The 18,954-nt window shown below is 41.2% G+C and overlaps 2 protein-coding genes across 3 annotated transcripts; both read left to right on the top strand.

The window, feature by feature from the left end:
- Positions 1 to 689: 689 nt before the first annotated feature.
- Positions 690 to 6,973, top strand: LOC110864979 (glutathione gamma-glutamylcysteinyltransferase 1). 2 transcript variants are annotated; one of them, XM_035974441.1, is made up of 9 exons: positions 690 to 893; positions 2,038 to 2,112; positions 2,219 to 2,887; positions 2,964 to 3,202; positions 3,318 to 3,481; positions 3,649 to 3,700; positions 4,426 to 4,653; positions 4,796 to 5,251; positions 6,384 to 6,931. In XM_035974441.1, the coding sequence occupies exons 3-9, from the start codon at positions 2,740 to 2,742 to the stop codon at positions 6,465 to 6,467; spliced, it is 1,371 nt and encodes a 456-aa protein (XP_035830334.1). In that variant the 5' UTR covers positions 690 to 893; positions 2,038 to 2,112; positions 2,219 to 2,739; the 3' UTR covers positions 6,468 to 6,931. The 2 variants fall into 2 exon arrangements, with proteins under 2 accessions (XP_035830334.1, XP_021969842.1); XM_022114150.2 differs by lacking the exon at positions 2,038 to 2,112 and having other exon boundaries at positions 691 to 893; positions 2,731 to 2,887; positions 6,384 to 6,973.
- Positions 6,974 to 8,736: 1,763 nt separating this feature from the next.
- On the top strand, positions 8,737 to 11,258 carry LOC110944521 (protein NPGR2). The gene is made up of 3 exons (XM_022186181.2): positions 8,737 to 9,999; positions 10,096 to 10,240; positions 10,794 to 11,258. Exons 1-3 carry the CDS (start codon positions 8,737 to 8,739, stop codon positions 11,108 to 11,110), a joined length of 1,725 nt encoding a protein of 574 aa, XP_022041873.2. The 3' UTR covers positions 11,111 to 11,258.
- The last annotated feature ends 7,696 nt before the right edge of the window (positions 11,259 to 18,954 follow it).

Genomic DNA, 18,954 nt, shown 5'->3' with positions numbered 1-18,954 from the left:
TGAAAACCCGTGGAACATTTAAACAAAGAGTTATGATGGTTTAGGTGTTTGGTCTAGTCTTCAAAACCAACCGATAAAGGAGAAGACAAAACATTAAGACTGTGCGTTGTGGCACCCATTAGCGTTGGGTGAGCCACGTCGGCGGCCAGGTGGCTCGCGAGCGTCACGCGTGAGGGGTCATGTGAGCGTGGTAGTTTGGGCGAACGGAGGTTAACCATAACAGGCTCAAGTGAGAGGAGGCGCGGGTGGGCAACGTGATGAGTAGACGTCTAGTCAACGCCATATGTCGCAATATTAGAGGATAAATCCGGGTAGTCTAATGGTTGAGTAAATTTGGTTGGTAGCTTTTCAAAAAGTAGACGGATTCGGCACTATTATGTAAATCACTTTGAATCAATTTTAAAAAGTAAGAAAGGAATATTAATGCCTATGGCTTTATAGTCTAGTGGTATCTTGGGGGGTGAGATAAGGCTTTAGGACTAGTAGGTCCTGGGTTTGATTCCCACAACGGGTTCTTTCTATATTTATTGGGTTTTCTTCTGAATTGAATTAGTGTATAACCTAGTGGAGATATGAATATGATTGGGTGGTTTCGCTGATGACACAAATTTGCCGCTCAAGAAAAAAAAAAAAAGGAATATTAATTGGTGTTATTGGGCACCCAATCCTGTGGAATTTATTGATTCGTCCCCACCAATAACAAACTCTCACCATTCACTACTCTTTTTTGAAACCGTTTACTTCCGCGGGTTCTCCTGATCCAACGAGCCCAATAAGAAACAAGTCAGTTGATATCTTAGATCAGTTCAGTAATGACGACGACTATGGCGACTATATACAGAAGAGTTCTTCCATCCCCTCCTGCTATTGATTTCGTTTCTTCTCAAGGAAAGGTTAGTACTGCTTTTCCTTCAATTTTCTTTTCTTAATTAGGGTTTCTACTTTATTTAAGTGATAAGACTATGATTTTAGAGCTGGATTAATGAGTGTGATTGATTACTGGAGCAATACTTTGATCTTCAGGTGTCAGTGTATTCTGATTCGACTTAAGTTTATTGTAATAATACAAATAGGGATATTGATGATGTCATGTCAACAACCAGTGTATATGGTCTTAGGATCCTGTAAAAAGGACATTTTTCGTGAGAAGTGTGAGAAGGCATAAGAATTGACATGTAGACATCATGTTTTGGACTTAGGCATGATGTTTTGGGTTGTTTTGGCAAGAAAAACACCAAACATAACAATTTAAGACACAACGCAATGAATTCTATGCTTAAAACATAAAACACTATGCCAAGAACATTAAGTAGTGTGTTTTAAGTGTTAAGCAGTGTGTTTTAGTTGTGTTTTAAATTTCACTCCCATAATATGTTGCATTGTGCTTTAAATTGTTAGGCTAGTGGGTATGGTGATGGTCCATCCTTGGAGGATGATCCGCCACGTAGGCGCCACGTCATAGTCCTCCCAAGGATGGTTCATCCTCCAAAACTAAAGGGGATGGGAGGATGGTCCTAGATGAGCCTACCCCACAAAAATATGTACAAGTATTAAAGCATAATGTACAAATCAAACATACACACAAACAAAAAGGGGCCCACCATACTGGATCGTCGCCATCGTCGGTATATTGCCGGTGAGGACGGGGACGTGGGGGGGGGGGGGCGGCATGGTGTTCCACCCGGCGCCGGAGCTCGACGGTATGGGGACGGAGCCCATACCGCGTAGCCTTATGTTTGGTGTTTTTCTTGACAAAACAAGCCAAAACATCATGCCTAAGTCCAAAACATGATGCCTACATGTTAATTTCTATGCCTTCTCACACTTCTCACGAAAAGGGTTCTTTTTACAGGAACCTCACCCTCAACAACCATATTAATTTTGACATTAAGATGACTAATTTAAAAAAGAGAAATTGGCCTGTAATAATCCTTAGTGGACGTTAATGGCCATTGGCAGTCCCACTTTTGAATATTCCCCAACCTTTCACCTATTTTTCCTCCACTGGTCCGTTAATTTTTTTCGAATTACAAACAGATAATTTTTGTTAATTGGAAGTTTAAATACCCGAATTGAAGCACAATGTTTTCGTCGTTGGCGCACTGTTTCGAGGTAAGTTTTACATCAATCGACTCTATCGTCAGTTCTGATCAAAAGCCCTAAAACATCTGTTTGTAATTCGGAAAAAAAACTTAACTCCGTTAAGTTTTTTCAACAGGGGACCAATGGAGGAAAAATAGGTGAAAGGTTGGACTGGCAGGGGGAATATTCAAAACTGGGACTGCCAATGGGCAATGACGTCTACTAGGGATTATTACAGGCCAATTTCCCTTTAAAAATAACCATGAACTACTAAAACAGATTTATGCTTTGTTTGGCCAAGACCATGCTTTTACTATATTTTTGACAAAGTGGATGTTTTTGGGGAAGACTGTTTGTAAAAATGGTAGCTTTATTGTTTCTCATTGTGTTTGTACTAGAATCCTGAGTTCCTGACCCAACTTTAGCTTCTTTCACTCTTTAATTGCCAAATCAGAGAGACCGCACTCATCGCAGAGTGGTTTAACAACGATTTCAAGTTGGTGTCGGGGTTAGGTACCCTGTTTTCTGGCTTACATTGAAACCTAAAACCCACCATATATATTATATACAAAACATTCTTCAAAAACATCCACTTTTAAAAACTTCTGCCTTTTGCAACTCATCTATATACGTATCCGGATTTTGCAGCAATTGTTCATGGAAGCCACTCAAGGTGGAACAATGGAAGGCTTCTTTAAGTTAATCTCTTACTTTCAGACACAATCAGAACCCGCTTATTGTGGATTGGCTACCCTTGCAATGGTCTTGAATGCTCTTTCTATTGATCCTGGTAGAAAATGGAAAGGTACTTTTGATTGTCTTTGTCTTATATAATGAGATTTTACTGTTATGATGACATAAATCTCGTTACATGTATGTAGGTCCCTGGAGGTGGTTTGATGAATCTATGCTGGATTGTTGTGAGCCTTTGGAAACGGTTAAAGCCAAAGGCATTTCTTTTGGGAAAGTTGTTTGTTTGGCTCATTGTGCTGGAGCAAAAGTTGAGGCTTTTCGCACAAATCAAACTAGCATCGATGAATTTCGCAAGCATGTTGTAGCCTGCTCTAGTTCTGATGACTGTCATGTCATTGCTTCGTATAACAGAGCCACTTTCAAACAGGTTGTGATTATTGGATGTTTTTGGAAATTACAAATTTATCAAACTACATTTTTCGTGAGTAATGTTGTTTGTCGCTGGCTGATGGAGTGCTTTATTCTTTTTGTTCTATATGCAGACGGGTGCTGGCCACTTTTCGCCTATCGGTGGTTATCATGCGGGAAGAGATATGGTATTAATATTAGATGTTGCGCGTTTTAAATATCCTCCTCACTGGGTGCCACTTAAATTACTTTGGGAAGCCATGGATACTGTGGATCAAGCTAGTGGATATCACAGAGGGTAAATTTTGTGCGGTTTATCTCGGATGCACACACACACACACTCACATATTCACACATGCGTGCGCACGCACACACACACAAATTGTGTACTACCTCATAGAGATGGGTGGTTAGTAGATTTATTTAAGTAGATTACTTGAATTATCAATTATTTTTTTCTTTCAGTTTTATGCTGGTATCCAGGCTTCAACGACCACCAGCATTACTATATACCCTGGTATGCTCATGTTCAAGCATTGCTCGTATGTGTTTACGGCTGAAAATCAACCGAATGTTAGGGAAATATATGTGTTCACGAACTGTTCATGAACACTTATGACTTACCGAATGAGATCTTTTGTTCGCCTTTGTCCATTAAGGAAATGAACATGTTCGTGTCTGTGTTCGTTTGTTAATTTTAGGTAACGAATGTAAACGAAAGTTCATGAACACAAATGAATACAAACTAATGTTCATGAACACAAATGGAAACAAATGAACACAAACAAGCGTTCATGAACAGAATATATAATACACTGATACTTGTTAAATACCTTATTTGTCAGATTTATAAAATATTTAAATAAAATATAAAATTTGAAAACGGTAATGAACTACCGAACACAAACGAACATAAACAAAACCGTTCACGAACATACATGAACGAATGCGTCCTCTGTCCATGTTCATTCATTTAACTAAACGAACAAAATTTCTTGTTCCTGTTCGTTCATTTATTAAACAAACGATCACAAACGAACTTCCCGCCGAATGGTTCACGAGCTGTTCGCTGAACGTTCGGTTCGTTTGCAGCCCTATATGTGTTTACTATGGCCTGCTTAGTACCTTCTCAATTTCAGCATCATTGCTTGCATGTACACTTGCTGTTGTATGCTGCCAATTGTTGCAGAGTTGTTACAACCTTGAACACATTTTGATGTTGTATGCCGCCAATTGTTGCAGAGTTGTAAGCATGAGAGTTGGGTTAATATCGCAAAGTACTTGACTGAGGATGTTCCGGAGTTATTGAGTTCTAAGAATGTGAAGGACGTGAAAGATGTTCTCTCCATTGTTTTTAGTTCTTTGCCATCCAAGTTTCTTGAATTTATTACGTGGGTTCCGGAAGTTCGAAGAACAGAAGAGGGTGATCAAAGTTTAACTCCAGAAGAGCAAGAAAGGCTTTCCATCAAGGTATCTTATTAATATGAACCATAAATTAGAGTAAAGTACACGGATGGTCCCCGTGGTTTATTGGATTTGGTCCATAGCTTTCCAAAAGTACACACATGGTCCCTGTGGTTGGCACTTTGTAACGCATTTAGTCCCCATGCAGGGGGAGATACTGAAACAGGTTCAGGAGACTGAACTATACAAGTACGTCGCAGATTTTCTCGACTCTCCATGTTCGGGTCAAGAAGCCAGTTTGACCGAGATTGCAGCAAGTGTGTGTTGTCAGGGAGCAGGATTTTTAAAAGGAAACAGTGAATCGTCTGACGGATTTTGCTGCGGGGAAACACAAGTACATTGCATAAAAAACAATGGAGCCATGCCACATGTTACGATAGTCTCGGGGACTGTGACCAATGGCATCGGTGAACAACATGTGGATATGTTGGTCCCTTCGTTAACTAATCGCATTGGGTTGCACCCAGCTAGCAGTGATGTTCTCATAGCACTTTTACTGGCGTTACCACCGCAAATTTGGTCCGGTATCAAAGATGATACCCTGTTGCGGGAAATTGATACCCTTGTTTCTATGGATAACCTTCCTACTTTGCTTCAAGAAGAGGTACAAACGACACTAAAACTTTTATTTCTTGTGTCATTTTTTTTATTTGGGTAAGCAGGTGAAAATGGTAAATTTTATAGATTTGGCTTAAATGGGTAATGTGTCGAACGTGTTGAGCTAATGAACTGAACGTTCAGCGAACAGTTCATGAACTGTTCGGTGGGAAGTTCGTTTGTGTTTGTTCGTTTAATAAATGAACGAACATGAACACGAACAAGAAATTCCGTTCGTTTAGTTAAATGAACGAACATGAATAGAGATCGCGTTCGTTCGTTTATGTTCGTGAACGTTCGGTAATGTGTTCGTTTATGTTTGTTTTGGTTTGATAGTTCATTGGGGTTTTAATTATATATAATCTGAATTTAAATACTTCAAAAATCCCACTGATAGAATATTCAATAAATATTAGTGTATTGTATTTTGTTTAAGTTATTTGTGATGAAAGATACCAATTTTATTCAGAGGGTGTTTGGGGTTGAGTTTTGAAGGAGATTTTTAGATTATTGAGTTTTGAAATCGTAAATAATCAGTTTTGAGTGTTTGGGTAAAAAAATTTAAAAAAAATGATTATTTGCGTTTAGAAAGTTACAAAACGCAGTTTTCCAAAAGCAGCTCCCCCCCTACTGCAACAAAACAAAGTTTTCCAAAAATTGATTATTTGCGTTTAGAAAAGGATTTTCACTTGTTTATTTTTTTAAATATATATTTGCCAAACACTCAAATAGTTGATTATCTGATTATTGTGATATCAAGCAACACAATCAAATCCAAACACTATCTTTCAACATCACGTTTTGTTACAGTTAATTATCTAATTCTGATTATTCAAAACGCATAATATATTTTCAAAACTCAACCCCAAACACCCTCTCAAACTTTAATACATGTTCCTTTGTGTTGTGTTCGTTTGTATTTATGAACGTTCGTTTGTGCTCATTTATGTTCATGAATGTTCGTTTGCATTCATTACCTAACGCGCAAACACGAACAGAAAATCCCGTTCGGTAAGTGTTCATAAACAGTTCGTGAACGCATAATTTCCTCAACACACGAACACGTTGCAGCCCTAGTCACCAGATGTCTATTTGACTATTTGTTAATGTTGTAAACTTGTAATCCTTATCAATTGCAGGTTATGCACTTGCGTAGTCAGCTCTACATTCTCAAGCGATGCAAAGATAATGAATTAGAGAAAGATCTTTCTGCACCCTTATAGCATCCTAATACCGTCTGGACCTCCATACTTCTTGTTACAACTTCAAACGCTTTCTCCTACTAAAAAGGGCAGAATAACACAATGTTACAACTTACAACAATTGCTATGTATGTATCTGCATCTATTCCCGTCTGTCTTTTAGGTCAATTATCAAGTAAGAAACGATGTATTCAGGAGATCAAAACCGGTTCTTGACAAGTCAAGATTGTTATCACCGGGCCAACAACTTGCTGAGAGGTCTGAAACGCCAGATCGGCTTTTGGGTGGGATCAGGCACATTATTTATTACATGGCCTAAACGAATTGCTTATACATCATACATGGGTTCAAGATCTATATTTTCTTCTAATTATTTATCTCATTAAGGAAGTTATAGGATTTGTTTTACTGTAATGCTACCAGGCTATGATCGTAGCTGTTTAGCGCCAACATGCAATAAGGAAACACACAAACTGTTTGTACTTTGTTTATTTAAAGTAGATGGAATACATAGTTTATTCTGGCAACTCTTGAATTTTGATTACATAATGTCCAGTTTGATCCAATGCTCTTCTATAGTACCATTAAAAAGTAACGGGTCAAAAGGGTCAAAATACCTCCGGAGACGGTATAATAAAAATATAGGATGCCAATATTGAATAATACTCCAAACGTTACAAAAGTGAAATATATTTCAAAAGAGACCTGACCCTTCTGTGCGATTATTATATTTGTTAAAAAGAAAATTAAATTCTTTGAAAACATCAACCGTATTTATTTCAAGACAGTTTCGTTAAGAAAAACTGCTTCAAGATTTACCGAGCTGGATCCCATATTTTTAGCTTTAACGACCACATAATTTTAGCATCCAAATCTTGTAACAGAAATATATAATTCATAAACTTTCCAAACATGAAAGTGCATTCCTTATTAGGAGTTGATCAAAGGCATTTGAGTGCCGTTTTCATTTGATTACGACGTGTTATTTTTCCTCTGTAACTAAGAAAGGTAATTTAATATTGTTTTCAGTCGTTACTTTTGTTGTTTGTTTAGGTATCCTACTCCTTAATTAGGGTTTTTTAATTTTTAGGTTGAAAACATTTATATATGAACTTGTTAGGAATCATACAAAATGCGTCACATCCGTCTCCTACCACCAATATTGCGCGCTTAAATGTATAGTATTTATTCCTCTCATCGTGTCAAAAATGCGTTGGTCATATTTGAGGCAGTACATTTTTTTATGACGTAATATCTCTCTCACATGGACAGGAAAAATAAAATGATGTAGGATTTGCGTACGGTGTCACAAAATGCATGAATTATAAACTCAAATGAATTGTGTGTTGATCTATGTATTTGTTTAACACAATATTTCTGAAGAATTTCACTGCAAACACAGACTTTGAGTTTAACTCGCTCAAATATTCGTGTTATCTTGATTCTTGAATTTATCTCCATGATCATCGTAATATCTGTTATCTGAATGGTTCCATGATCATCATACTATGAGTTTAACTTGCTCATACATTCGTGTTCGTGTGAAAAGTGATGCAGCCTCTACGCTTAGATGAAGAAAATACGAACCCGATGAACTTGCATTCTCAAGAAACAGTATTTTTTTCAGCAACTAATCAATCTCAGCCCATCAGTGAGAATATCAAGAAGCCGGATGAGTGTACCATTGAAGAAGCGGAGTCGTCACTTCAAGGAAGTAATTCTTTGAATTGCGAGGTGAATCGTCTAACTTTTTTGTACCAATTTAAACTGATTGTAACATGTTAAATACACTGAGACGCGTAAAATAAATACCGATGATCAAATGTTAACAAAAACACAACTTAAACCTTTTATTTGGTTAAAAAAACATATTTGTGTGTTCTATGATTTTCAACTTTAATAACTGATATTATGGTTATACAGGAAGCAAGAGCAGTGTTAGGAAGATATGAATATCAAACGGGGAACATAGAAGCGGCTCTTCATGTATTTAATGGGATAGATATAGCCGCAGTTACCCCAAAGATCAAAATTAGTCTTAGTGATTTAGGAAAACCTGATCATACACCCTCGAATAACTACGGTGCTCCACCATTCTCTATAAACACTGTTGGTTTACTCCTTGAAGCAGCTTATTTGAAGTCAAAATCTTTGCAGAATTTTGGAAGGTATAAAGGTATTCTTATTACATATATGGAGTGTTTGACGCCGCGTTTTGAGAGTGATTATCTGATTATTCCGCTTTCTAGTCGCATTTGGGTACAGATTTTAGTTATCTAATCATTCAAACATGCAAACACTAAAGTCTTTTTTTTTTTATTTATTAATTGCAGAAGCTGCTGAATCATGCAAAGTTACTCTGGACATTATCGAATCATCGTTACCAGATGGTTTGCCAGAAAACCTTGATACCGACAATAAATTGCAAGATACTCTAACCAACACACTCGAATTACTTCCGTATCTATACCAACTTGCTAACTCGCACCACGAAACAATCTTGTCATACCGGCGGGCCTTACTTCGTCACTCAAAGTACCTCAACAATCAAACAATAGCAAAAATTCAAAAGGAGTTTGTTCTTTATCTGCTCTACTGTGGAGGAGAAGAAGCTTATCCACCTAACTTAGTGCTCAAAACCGACGCTTCATTCGTACCAAAAAATAACATAGAAGAAGCTATTCTACTTTTAATGATTCTGCTAAGGGATGTTTCCTTAAAGAAAATCGAGCGCGATCCATCTATTTTAGATCATCTTTCTTACGCGTTATCCATTGCTGGTGGACTCGGGCCTTTGGGTAAACAACTGGAAGAATTGCTTCCGGGGATCATTGACGATAATGAAAAGTACTTACTTTTAGCTCTATGTTGTTATGGAACGGGTGACGCTTCGGCTGCTTTAAATTTGCTGAAAATTATATACAAAGACGATCAGAATCCGAATTGCGGGTTGCCTTTATTACTGGCTTCAAAAATTCATGTGGAAAATCCCAACTCGTCGGAAGGTGTAATGACCGCAAAGAGAGCTATTCAGGTTTTAAAAGATAAAAGCGATGACCGTGTTGGCGTTGGTTATTATTATTTGGGTGTCTCACTTTCAGCATGGTCGAGATCGGAAGTGACGGAGTGTAATAGAGTTGATAGACAACATGAAGCACTAGAGTGTTTAGAAACAGCAGGGAGGTTGACTCGAATGGTTGACTCGAGAGTTCTTTATGATCTTAGTTTAGAAAACGCCGAGCAAAGGAAGCTGGATGCTGCTTTTGGTTATGCGAAGCGTTTGCTTTATTTGGAAGGTGGGTCTCACGTTAAAGGGTGGATGCTATTGGCTAGAATACTGTCGGCACAAAAGCGGTTTGGAGATGGTGAAAGTATTATCGATGCGGCTTTAGATCAGACCGAAAATTGGGATCACGGTGAACTGCTAAGAACTAAGGCTAAGCTCCAACTTGCACAGGGGGAGGTAAAACGCGCCATTCAGACATACACTCGAGTTCTAGCGGTTCTTCAAGTCAAGGGTAAAGGTTTTGGATTGCCAAAAACTCATATTGAGGTACTTTTAATGATTACATTGTTACTTTAAATGAAAATTGCAACATTTGATATTTAACATATTTTTGAATAAGGAGTTATCTTTACTTACTGCTAGGATGGTGATAGAACATTGGAGTTAGAGATATGGAATGATCTTGCTAAAGTCTATATAAGCTTATCTCAGTGGCCTGATGCCGAGGCATGTCTAGTGAAGTCGAAGGCTATTAGTAACTACTCAGCTTCTACACGACACACTGTTGGTACGCTTTTGCTAATCCTGTTTCTAAGGCCATTTGGCGTGTTTTTCTCTATCAAGTAACTTTTTCTTCCGTTTTATAATAAACTTGAAAGGTCACCACTAATTGTGTGGTGACGCTTCGGTTTACATTATAATTAGTATATGATTTTGTCGTAACAAACTTTTCGAAGTTGATCCCGCATTTTGATGGTGTAGCGAATACCAAAAGGCAAAGTTAACTTCAATCAAAATATATAACTTCAAACTTTGACATTTTGCATCTCTAAATTCTATATATAAACTTTTTAACAACCCTTAAACGGGTTGACAGATTAACCCACTTATTAAACGGGCCGTGTTCGGGTAATTCATCTATTAAACAGGTCATATTTGGGTTTACCTAATTAATAAATGGTCCGTGTCAGCCCAAACAATACCAAGGGTGTCTCATTAACTCCGCGTGCTTATCTAGTTACAAATTTACCCTTTCGCACTATACTTGTTTAGACCACTTTTAGGGACAATTTTGTCCAAAAAAGATTGAAGCCCATTCTGCTTATTCAATACTGTTGCAGGTTTTCTCTATGAAGCAAAAGGTCTCCACAAGCAAGCTCTAAAGCTTTATAAACATGCTTTAGACGTGGATCCGGCCCATGTGCAGAGTCTTGTTTCCATAGCTGGTGTGTTCAGGAAGCTGGGTGGGCAGTCTGGGCCGGTGGCCCGAAGCTTCTTGAACGAGGCGTTACGGGTTGATAGGATGCACTCTTCAGCTTGGTATAATCTAGGCCTGCTTCTTAGAGATAAGGGCCCAATGGGCCTAAGAGAAGCTGCTGATTGCTTTGAGGCTGCAGGTGTACTAAAGGAAACAGAACCTATCGAACCTTTCAGATAAGCGATGTTAGCTAGCGGTCCAACTCAGGCTAGTAGTTGAAAGATAAGCGATGGCGGCTCGATTGTTGTGGCATCACTTGGTGTTGATGCTCAAGGATTTTGTATTGAAGGTTTTATTTATTTTGCAACAAGAAGTGAAAATGATAATATAAGTGCCACAAAATAAGAAATGGAGATGGATTAAAGTTGTACAAACCGGAAATAACTGGCTTTTTTTTCTAAATTACTTTTAATTAAATCAGCTAATATATAAGTATCATAAATTTAACATTAGCTAAGTTACAATTATAGGCAAAATATCAAATACAAATAATCTTAACATACTAAACATACAAATTGAAGGAAAACCCAAAAAGACAAGGTGACATTTTTGTAATTACCACCAACTATCAAAGTTACAACCAAAAATACCCAAAAAAACACAATTTTTTTAACATTTTTTATTAAAAAATCGCTACATTTCGTTAGCAAAAAAAAAAAAAAATTTTTTTTTTGGCTGCTACTAAAAGTAGCGATTTTTTAATAAAAAAATGTTAAAAAAATAAAATAAAATAATTTGTGTGTTTTTTTTTTTTTATTTTTTAGGTTTTTGGGGGGTTTAGTTTTTAGCATTTTAGCTTGGGTGGGGGGGGGGGGGGGGGTTAGGTTTTTTTTAGGTTTTTGGGGGTGGGGGGAGGGGTTAGGTTTTTGGGGGGTAGGGGGTTTAGGTTTTTTTTGGGGGTGGGGGGAGTGGTTAGGTTTTTTTTAGGTATATTTGTAGAGTAACTTTGATAGTTATTGATAATTACAAAAATGCCACCTTGTCTTTTTGAGTTTTCCTTCAATTTGTATGTTTAGTATGTTAAGATTATTTGTACAAGAACTTTACCCTACAATTATAAGTTACTGGTTTAATGGTATGGTATTTATCTCTACAAAAGTAATATGAGTTTAAACATATTTGGTCACTAAAACATTTTTACGTTAAATTTTGCAAAATAATAATACTATCTGTTTCCTTAAAAAAAATAATAATAATAAACAAAATTAAAATGTGTCTTTTTCATTAACATTCGCGGAAGCCGATAGAAGGTCGGGTAATAGCTACAATGTACGGTGCGGAGAAGATTTTTTTCAACTCCGCCTAATTACCCGGAATCGATCAAAGACGACCAGACTTGGTTAGAATCGGATTTAGTCGGTCAACTCAGGGCAAGTTTGAATTAAAAAATATAAAACATTATATCTATGTCTATAATATTAATGAATGAATATCAGTCTTTGGAATACTTTAGTATTTGAATATGTTTTTTTTATCTATATTGATATTCACGTATTTTGTTTTGGGGTGGGGGGGGGTGGGGGGGGGGGGGGGTAGTTGCACGGACCTCCCATCCGCCGGAGTATTGCAACTCCGCAAGCTAGCTTAGCCCCATAGCTGCCTGGCGGTGATTACCCACGGTGAAGAGCCCCAACACCTCATTAGGGCATTGCCAGGAATCGAACCGGTGACCTCAAGAAGAGGCTGGGTGAGGCTGGCCAACTGGGCTACCCCAGAAGGTTACGTATTTTGTTAATATTAGTAGAATTAAGATATTTGACATACTTAAAACTTTCTGAAATTTAATTTCTTTATCATTTATCATGTTGGAGTATTCAACTACTTCCCGAGTACTCTCCGCCTAGGACGAGCTCGCAACACCCTAGTCGATCGACCTGGGAGCGTCTAACAACTTCGGTAACCATAGTGTTGAAACAATGGTTAACACAAAAGGATAACCAAGAGGGTCGTTTCGCTTATGGGGTTCAACCTCTTCTCTTGCTCGTATCAAAGGCCCGAGATCTGCAAAACAGTAAACACCGTTAGTCTCGTTAAGAGGGAGAAAGGGGGTTTTCCCTCTTAACCAGGCTCCGGCGTGAGAATAAGTACTGCTCTGAGATGAATAAAACAGTGTGTGTATAGAGTGAGTAAAGAGAGCCAAGATCCTTAACCTGAATGATGAAGGGTTCTATTTATAGCCGGAGGGTGAAGAAGGAGGAAGCAGCTGTGCCAGCTGTGGGTGCGCGCCAGCTGTCCGACCAAGGGGAATATCCTCTTTGTCTGCTCTGTCAGGGACGGCATAGTGGTACACGTGGCGCCCCTGCATTCGACGGTGCTGGGTACCTCGTACTGGTCATGTCAGCCCTGCTCCCTGGATTGTCGCAGGCCCATGTGGCTTCCTGTGTATGGTGCCACGTATTGTCCTTGATGTTGGGCGAGGCATCTTTGATGCCAGCCGGGCCTTATCCGGGTGTCTTCTGGAAGCTTCTAGAAGATCCGGATGATGTGGATGCCTTGTGTGTATGGAGGTGGTGTGGTCCCTGCCATGTAGGCAGGGAATTGGGACCATACCTCTTCAAGTCCCCCAGTCCAGTGTGCCTTCTAGCTGAGTTTATCGTCTAGGAGGGATTCTGGACTTATGAGAGTTGCTTTTCTATGCGTTTCGTTAAAAGGGGGTCGAATGGACGTATGCCGCATGGGTTTTGGCCCTTTGAAAAAGGTGAGCCAAATGGACGCATGCCGCATGGGTTTTGACCCTTTGGAGAAGTTGAAGCAAAAGGCCGCATGCCGCATGGGTTTTGGCTCTTTGAAAAGTTGAGCCAAATGGACGCATGCCGCATGGGTTTTGGCTCTTTGAAAAGTTGAGCCAAATGGACGCATGCCGCATGGGTTTTGGCTCTTTGGAAAGTTGAGCCAAATGGACGCATGCCGCATGGGTTTTGGCTCTTTGAAAAGTTGAGCCAAATGGACGCATGCCGCATGGGTTTTGGCTCTTTGAAAAGTTGAGCCAAATGGACGCATGCCGCATGGGTTTTGTCTCTTTGAAAAGTTGAGCCAAATGGACGCATGCCGCATGGGTTTTGGCTCTTTGGAAAGTTGAGCCAAATGGACGCATGCCGCATGGGTTTTGGCTCTTTGAAAAGTTGAGCCAAATGGACGCATGCCGCATGGGTTTTGGCTCTTTGAAAAGTTGAGCCAAATGGACGCATGCCGCATGGGTGTTGGCTCTTTGAAAAGTTGAGCCAAAAGGCCGCATGCCGCATGGGTTTTGGCTCTTTGGAGGTTTCTTCTGTTGGAAGTTTGGTGGTTATGGGGGCGTGTTTGGTGTGACCTTCTGACGTCTCTGTCCTGTCGGAGGTGAACAGTTGCTTTTGCAGTTGCTTTCTGTCACATCAGCAGTCGCTGCCGCCCATGTTTCCCGAAAAACGAGCCGACGTCTTCTCTTTCCTCTGACGTGTCGGCCATCTATTGGTTACTTTTCCTGCTTCCTGACGTTCCACTATCTCTCGCATTTAATGCGATGAGTATAAATAGTAGAGCGGTTATTCACTTCTCCCCTATCTTCGAAATTTCTAAGTGATTCTCTCCCTTCCTTTCTCCTTTGTTCTTCTTGTCCTTCATATTTTTCAAATCCGAAGTATCTTACTCCTGATTTTTCTTAATGGCGGAGAAAAATCCTTCTCAGAAGAAAAGGAAACAACGGAGTAGGGGTCCTCCTGGCCCGGATCAGGCCGTCATTAACTGGAAAGAGGAGGAATTTCATAACCTCGTTAGAGGGCATAACTTTCGACCTGAGTGGGGGGCTCGATATCCTCCGTCTGGATCTACTGCACTGGATGCCCCCCGGTTTTATCACTTTATATGCTGCTTTTTTCCGAGAGGGCAATTTTAGGTTGCCCATTACTAAGTTTGTTGCCGGCGTTTTGAGGGGTTATGGTCTTCATATCTCTCAGATAAATGCCATTGGGCTTCCCCGGATTACTCACTTCGAGTTTGTTTGCCGGTCTTATCGGGTTGAACCAACGTTTCAGATGTTCAACACTTTTTATAGTGTGACATATTCTAGTGGTTTTTATTCTTTTCAAGCCAGGACGGGGGTTGTCCCAGTGTGTTCTGCCCCAATAAAGGGTATTCATGACTGGAAACAGAAGTTTTTCTGCATTCGTCGTGGAGTGATTCCGTCGGAGATGACGTACAGGCAGGTCGATCAAGGGATTCCAAGGGTGGAACCGTTGGAGAATTTTGCTGCCCAAGAATGGTATGGGAGGATAACGGCCAAGGCAACTGCTATTTCTCAACTGGATGAAATGGCCTTGGTCGGTGCTGGGATGAGCATGTTATGGGTGCCTAAGCATCCTTTGGGTCAGCCTGTATACAGCCATAAGGGCAAATGTATGATTCCTTCTTATTTTGTCGGTTGTTTACTTCCCTTTAGGCTTGTTTTGTGTTTTGATCTTTGTTGTTTTTCTGCAGTTGGTTATAGCTTGTTGAATGCTTTGGACCCCAAGGCTGCTGGTGCCATGGTTGAAGCCATCCAGGCTGATGGTAACCCGACGTGGCTGGATCAAATACAAGATCGCTTCTTGCACCCTACCGAGCAAAGTTTGAACCGATATGCTGCTGAGGTTCTTGGTGAGGATGTTTTGGGTGACTTTGTTAACTCTGATCAAGAGGATGTCATCGTTGTTTCCAGTGGGAGTTCTGGTCGGAGTGGTGGGGATCTAACGTCTCGTTCCGCGCGTGCAGGTACCGTGCCTGGTGGCAATGCTGAACCTGTACACGAGGTTGTTGGAGATAATGATGATGATGTGGAAGCGTCTATTGATCCGTCTGCTCAGTTGGAGACGAGGAAGAAAGCTCGGATTGATAGGTCTGGAAGGAAAGGAGAGGGAGTTGAGGGTGGAGCTGCCGGATCTTCTCGTAAGCGACCCTCCATTCTTTCTTATCTAGATTATGTAGTAGTGTCTGATACGTTGTCTGGCTTAGGCCCTGGGGAGGTGCGTCAAGGGTCAGATCCTGATGATAAAGCCACTTTAACTGAGCATATGAAGAAGAAGGCTCTTGATGATCATAAGCGTCATCTTGATGAACAAGCTGCTGCCCTTCTTGCGGCCAAGAGGGCCAAGCTTCAAAAGGATGCCCCCCAGCCCCTTCTGAATCTGAGGTTGATTTGGGTGTATTTAGTGGGGGTCGAGGGAATTTGTTGGAGAAGATATTTGAGGCCTCTGCTTCCCGCCCTGGTAACTTAGTTTCCGTGTATGTTTCTGTCATCTTTCCTTTGGTCTTTTTTGCTAATTGTAGTTTTATGGCAGAATCTAAGACTAGCAAGAAGCCGCGGCCAGTGGATATTTCTCAGATTACTCCACCTACCTCTCCTCCTTCGAGGACTGTTGGCTTGACCCCTCCTCGAGATGATGTTGATGTAACTGTGAAGGGCGGGGAAGGGTTTGAAGGTATATTTGAGGGAGGTGACGCTGCTGGTGGTGATGTTGGTGGTGATGCTGGTGGAGTTGATAAGGGTAAAGGTGTTGAAGTGGAGGTGGAGTCTAGTGAGACTACTCCGCAACAAACCATTTACACAAAACGCCCTCCCGTTGAAGGTGGAGCCACTTCTGGCTTTGTGCGAAGTCCGCACTTTGAACAAAATCCTGATGATTCCTGGGGTAACCCAGCTTGTGATGATATGCCGCACGTCCCCCGTTAGGGCCTTACTCAGGGCTCTCGGATGACTGACTTGCAGAACTGTCATGAGTTTTTCTCTTTGTCTCTTCCGCCTGCAGAGAGAATGTTTCAGAAAAACCGCAGCCGCTTTGCTCTTTTAGACGATCATGTTAGGGCTGGGGTTAACTTTTTTGCCACTTCTCAGGAGATTCTTCGCGAATGGCGATCTATGGGAGAAGAAACTCTCGAGTTTGAAGAGGCTAAGAAGGCGTTTTCTGAGGAGAGAGAGAAATTTAACGCAGAGCAAAAAGGTTTGCAATGGCGGGTTGCTGATGCTGAGCGGAAGCTTGAAGAGCAGAAACAGTTAAACGAGCAAAAACAAAAGGATTGGGAGTCGGCATGTGCTCGTACGAACGCGGAGATGCAGTCGCAGCGTGATGCTATTGTGCGGCTGTCCGGTGAGAAGACGGCTCTTGCGGAAGAGGCTCATCAAGCGCGTCTGTTCCACTCCGAGAAGTCAGCGTAATCCAAACAGGAGCCACGTCCTGGATGACACCCATCATCATGTACTTACAGTCCGGCATACTCCCAGAAAATAAAGCCGAGGCGCGGAAAATCCAGTACAAATCAGAACATTATCAAATGGCGGACGGGATATTGTACCGAAAGAGCCAAAACCCATGCGGCATGCGTCCATTTGGCTCAACTTTCCAAAGAGCCAAAACCCATGCGACATGCGTCCATTTGGCTCAACTTTTCAAAGAGACAAAACCCATGCGGCATGCGTCCATTTGGCTCAACTTTTCAAAGAGCCAAAACCCATGCGGCATGCGTCCATTTGGCTCAACTTTTCAAAGAGCCAAAACCCATGCGGCATGCGTCCATTTGGCTCAACTTTCCAAAGAGCCAAAACCCATGCGGCATGCGTCCATTTGGCTCAACTTTTCAAAGAGCCAAAACCCATGCGGCATGCGTCCATTTGGCTCAACTTTTCAAAGAGCCAAAACCCATGCGGCATGCGGCCTTTTGCTTCAACTTCTCCAAAGGGTCAAAACCCATGCGGCATGCGTCCATTTGGCTCACCTTTTTCAAAGGGCCAAAACCCATGCGGCATACGTCCATTCGACCCCCTTTTAACGAAACGCATAGAAAAGCAACTCTCATAAGTCCAGAATCCCTCCTAGACGATAAACTCAGCTAGAAGGCACACTGGACTGGGGGGACTTGAAGAGGTATGGTCCCAATTCCCTGCCTACATGGCAGGGACCACACCACCTCCATACACACAAGGCATCCACATCATCCGGATCTTCTAGAAGCTTCCAGAAGACACCCGGATAAGGCCCGGCTGGCATCAAAGATGCCTCGCCCAACATCAAGGACAATACGTGGCACCATACACAGGAAGCCACATGGGCCTGCGACAATCCAGGGAGCAGGGCTGACATGACCAGTACGAGGTACCCAGCACCGTCGAATGCAGGGGCGCCACGTGTACCACTATGCCGTCCCTGACAGAGCAGACCAAGAGGATATTCCCCTTGGTCGGACAGCTGGCGCGCACCCACAGCTGGCACAGCTGCTTCCTCCTTCTTCACCCTCCGGCTATAAATAGAACCCTTCATCATTCAGGTTAAGGATCTTGGCTCTCTTTACTCACTCTATACACACACTGTTTTATTCATCTCAGAGCAGTACTTATTCTCACGCCGGAGCCTGGTTAAGAGGGAAAACCCCCTTTCTCCCTCTTAACGAGACTAACGGTGTTTACTGTTTTGCAGATCTCGGGCCTTTGATACGAGCAAGAGAAGAGGTTGAACCCCATAAGCGAAACGACCCTCTTGGTTATCCTTTTGTGTTAACCATTGTTTCAACACATAGGCATAACCTTCACTCGTGAAACACAAAGCCGGCCACATTGTGAAGAGATCATGAGTTGGACACGCGTGGTTTTTTTTCGCGGAGATTCTCACCGGCAAGGGCACATCATAGTGGGGGCGGGAGGGGGCGGCTGACCCTCCGAACTTTTCGCTCAGTAGTGGAGAGTATATAGTTTTCATTATTTCATATAGAAATTTTTGGGTATATACATTTTCGACCCCCCGGTTTTATAGAATTTTTGGGTATATTTGTTTTCGACCCCCCGGTCGGAAATCTCAAGCTTCACCACTGCTCACCGGAAAAACCAAAAGCAAATGTCACGTTATGTAATCAAAGTTGCTACCTAACTTCTGTACTGTATTACAAGGTCAATGAATTGTCAACGTTTGAGTCTTCCAGATCTATGCTTTTGGAGTCGAATGAACCAAAACAGCATCTGTTGGATACTTGCATATGTATTATTATTATTATGAAACACATGTTTTTGGGCCCGCCAAATATGA

Source organism: Helianthus annuus, chromosome 6, assembly GCF_002127325.2.
Source record: "Helianthus annuus cultivar XRQ/B chromosome 6, HanXRQr2.0-SUNRISE, whole genome shotgun sequence".
NCBI lineage: Eukaryota > Viridiplantae > Streptophyta > Magnoliopsida > Asterales > Asteraceae > Helianthus > Helianthus annuus.
Note: the sequence above shows the minus strand (reverse complement) of the source record. Positions and strands in the feature narration are given on the sequence as shown.

What these genes read in the sequence shown, in the direction of transcription:
- LOC110864979 (XM_022114150.2), top strand. Translation starts at nt 813, where the DNA reads ATGACGACGACTATGGCGACTATATACAGAAGAGTTCTTCCATCCCCT. An exon ending in ACAGAGCCACTTTCAAACAG is followed by an intron (nt 3,203 to 3,317) that starts GTTGTGATTATT and finishes TTCTATATGCAG; the next exon opens with ACGGGTGCTGGCCACTTTTC. An exon ending in CTACTTTGCTTCAAGAAGAG is followed by an intron (nt 5,252 to 6,383) that starts GTACAAACGACA and finishes TATCAATTGCAG; the next exon opens with GTTATGCACTTGCGTAGTCA.
- LOC110944521 (XM_022186181.2), top strand. Translation starts at nt 8,737, where the DNA reads ATGCAAACACTAAAGTCTTTTTTTTTTTATTTATTAATTGCAGAAGCT. An exon ending in TGCCAAAAACTCATATTGAG is followed by an intron (nt 10,000 to 10,095) that starts GTACTTTTAATG and finishes ACTTACTGCTAG; the next exon opens with GATGGTGATAGAACATTGGA. An exon ending in TTCTACACGACACACTGTTG is followed by an intron (nt 10,241 to 10,793) that starts GTACGCTTTTGC and finishes ATACTGTTGCAG; the next exon opens with GTTTTCTCTATGAAGCAAAA.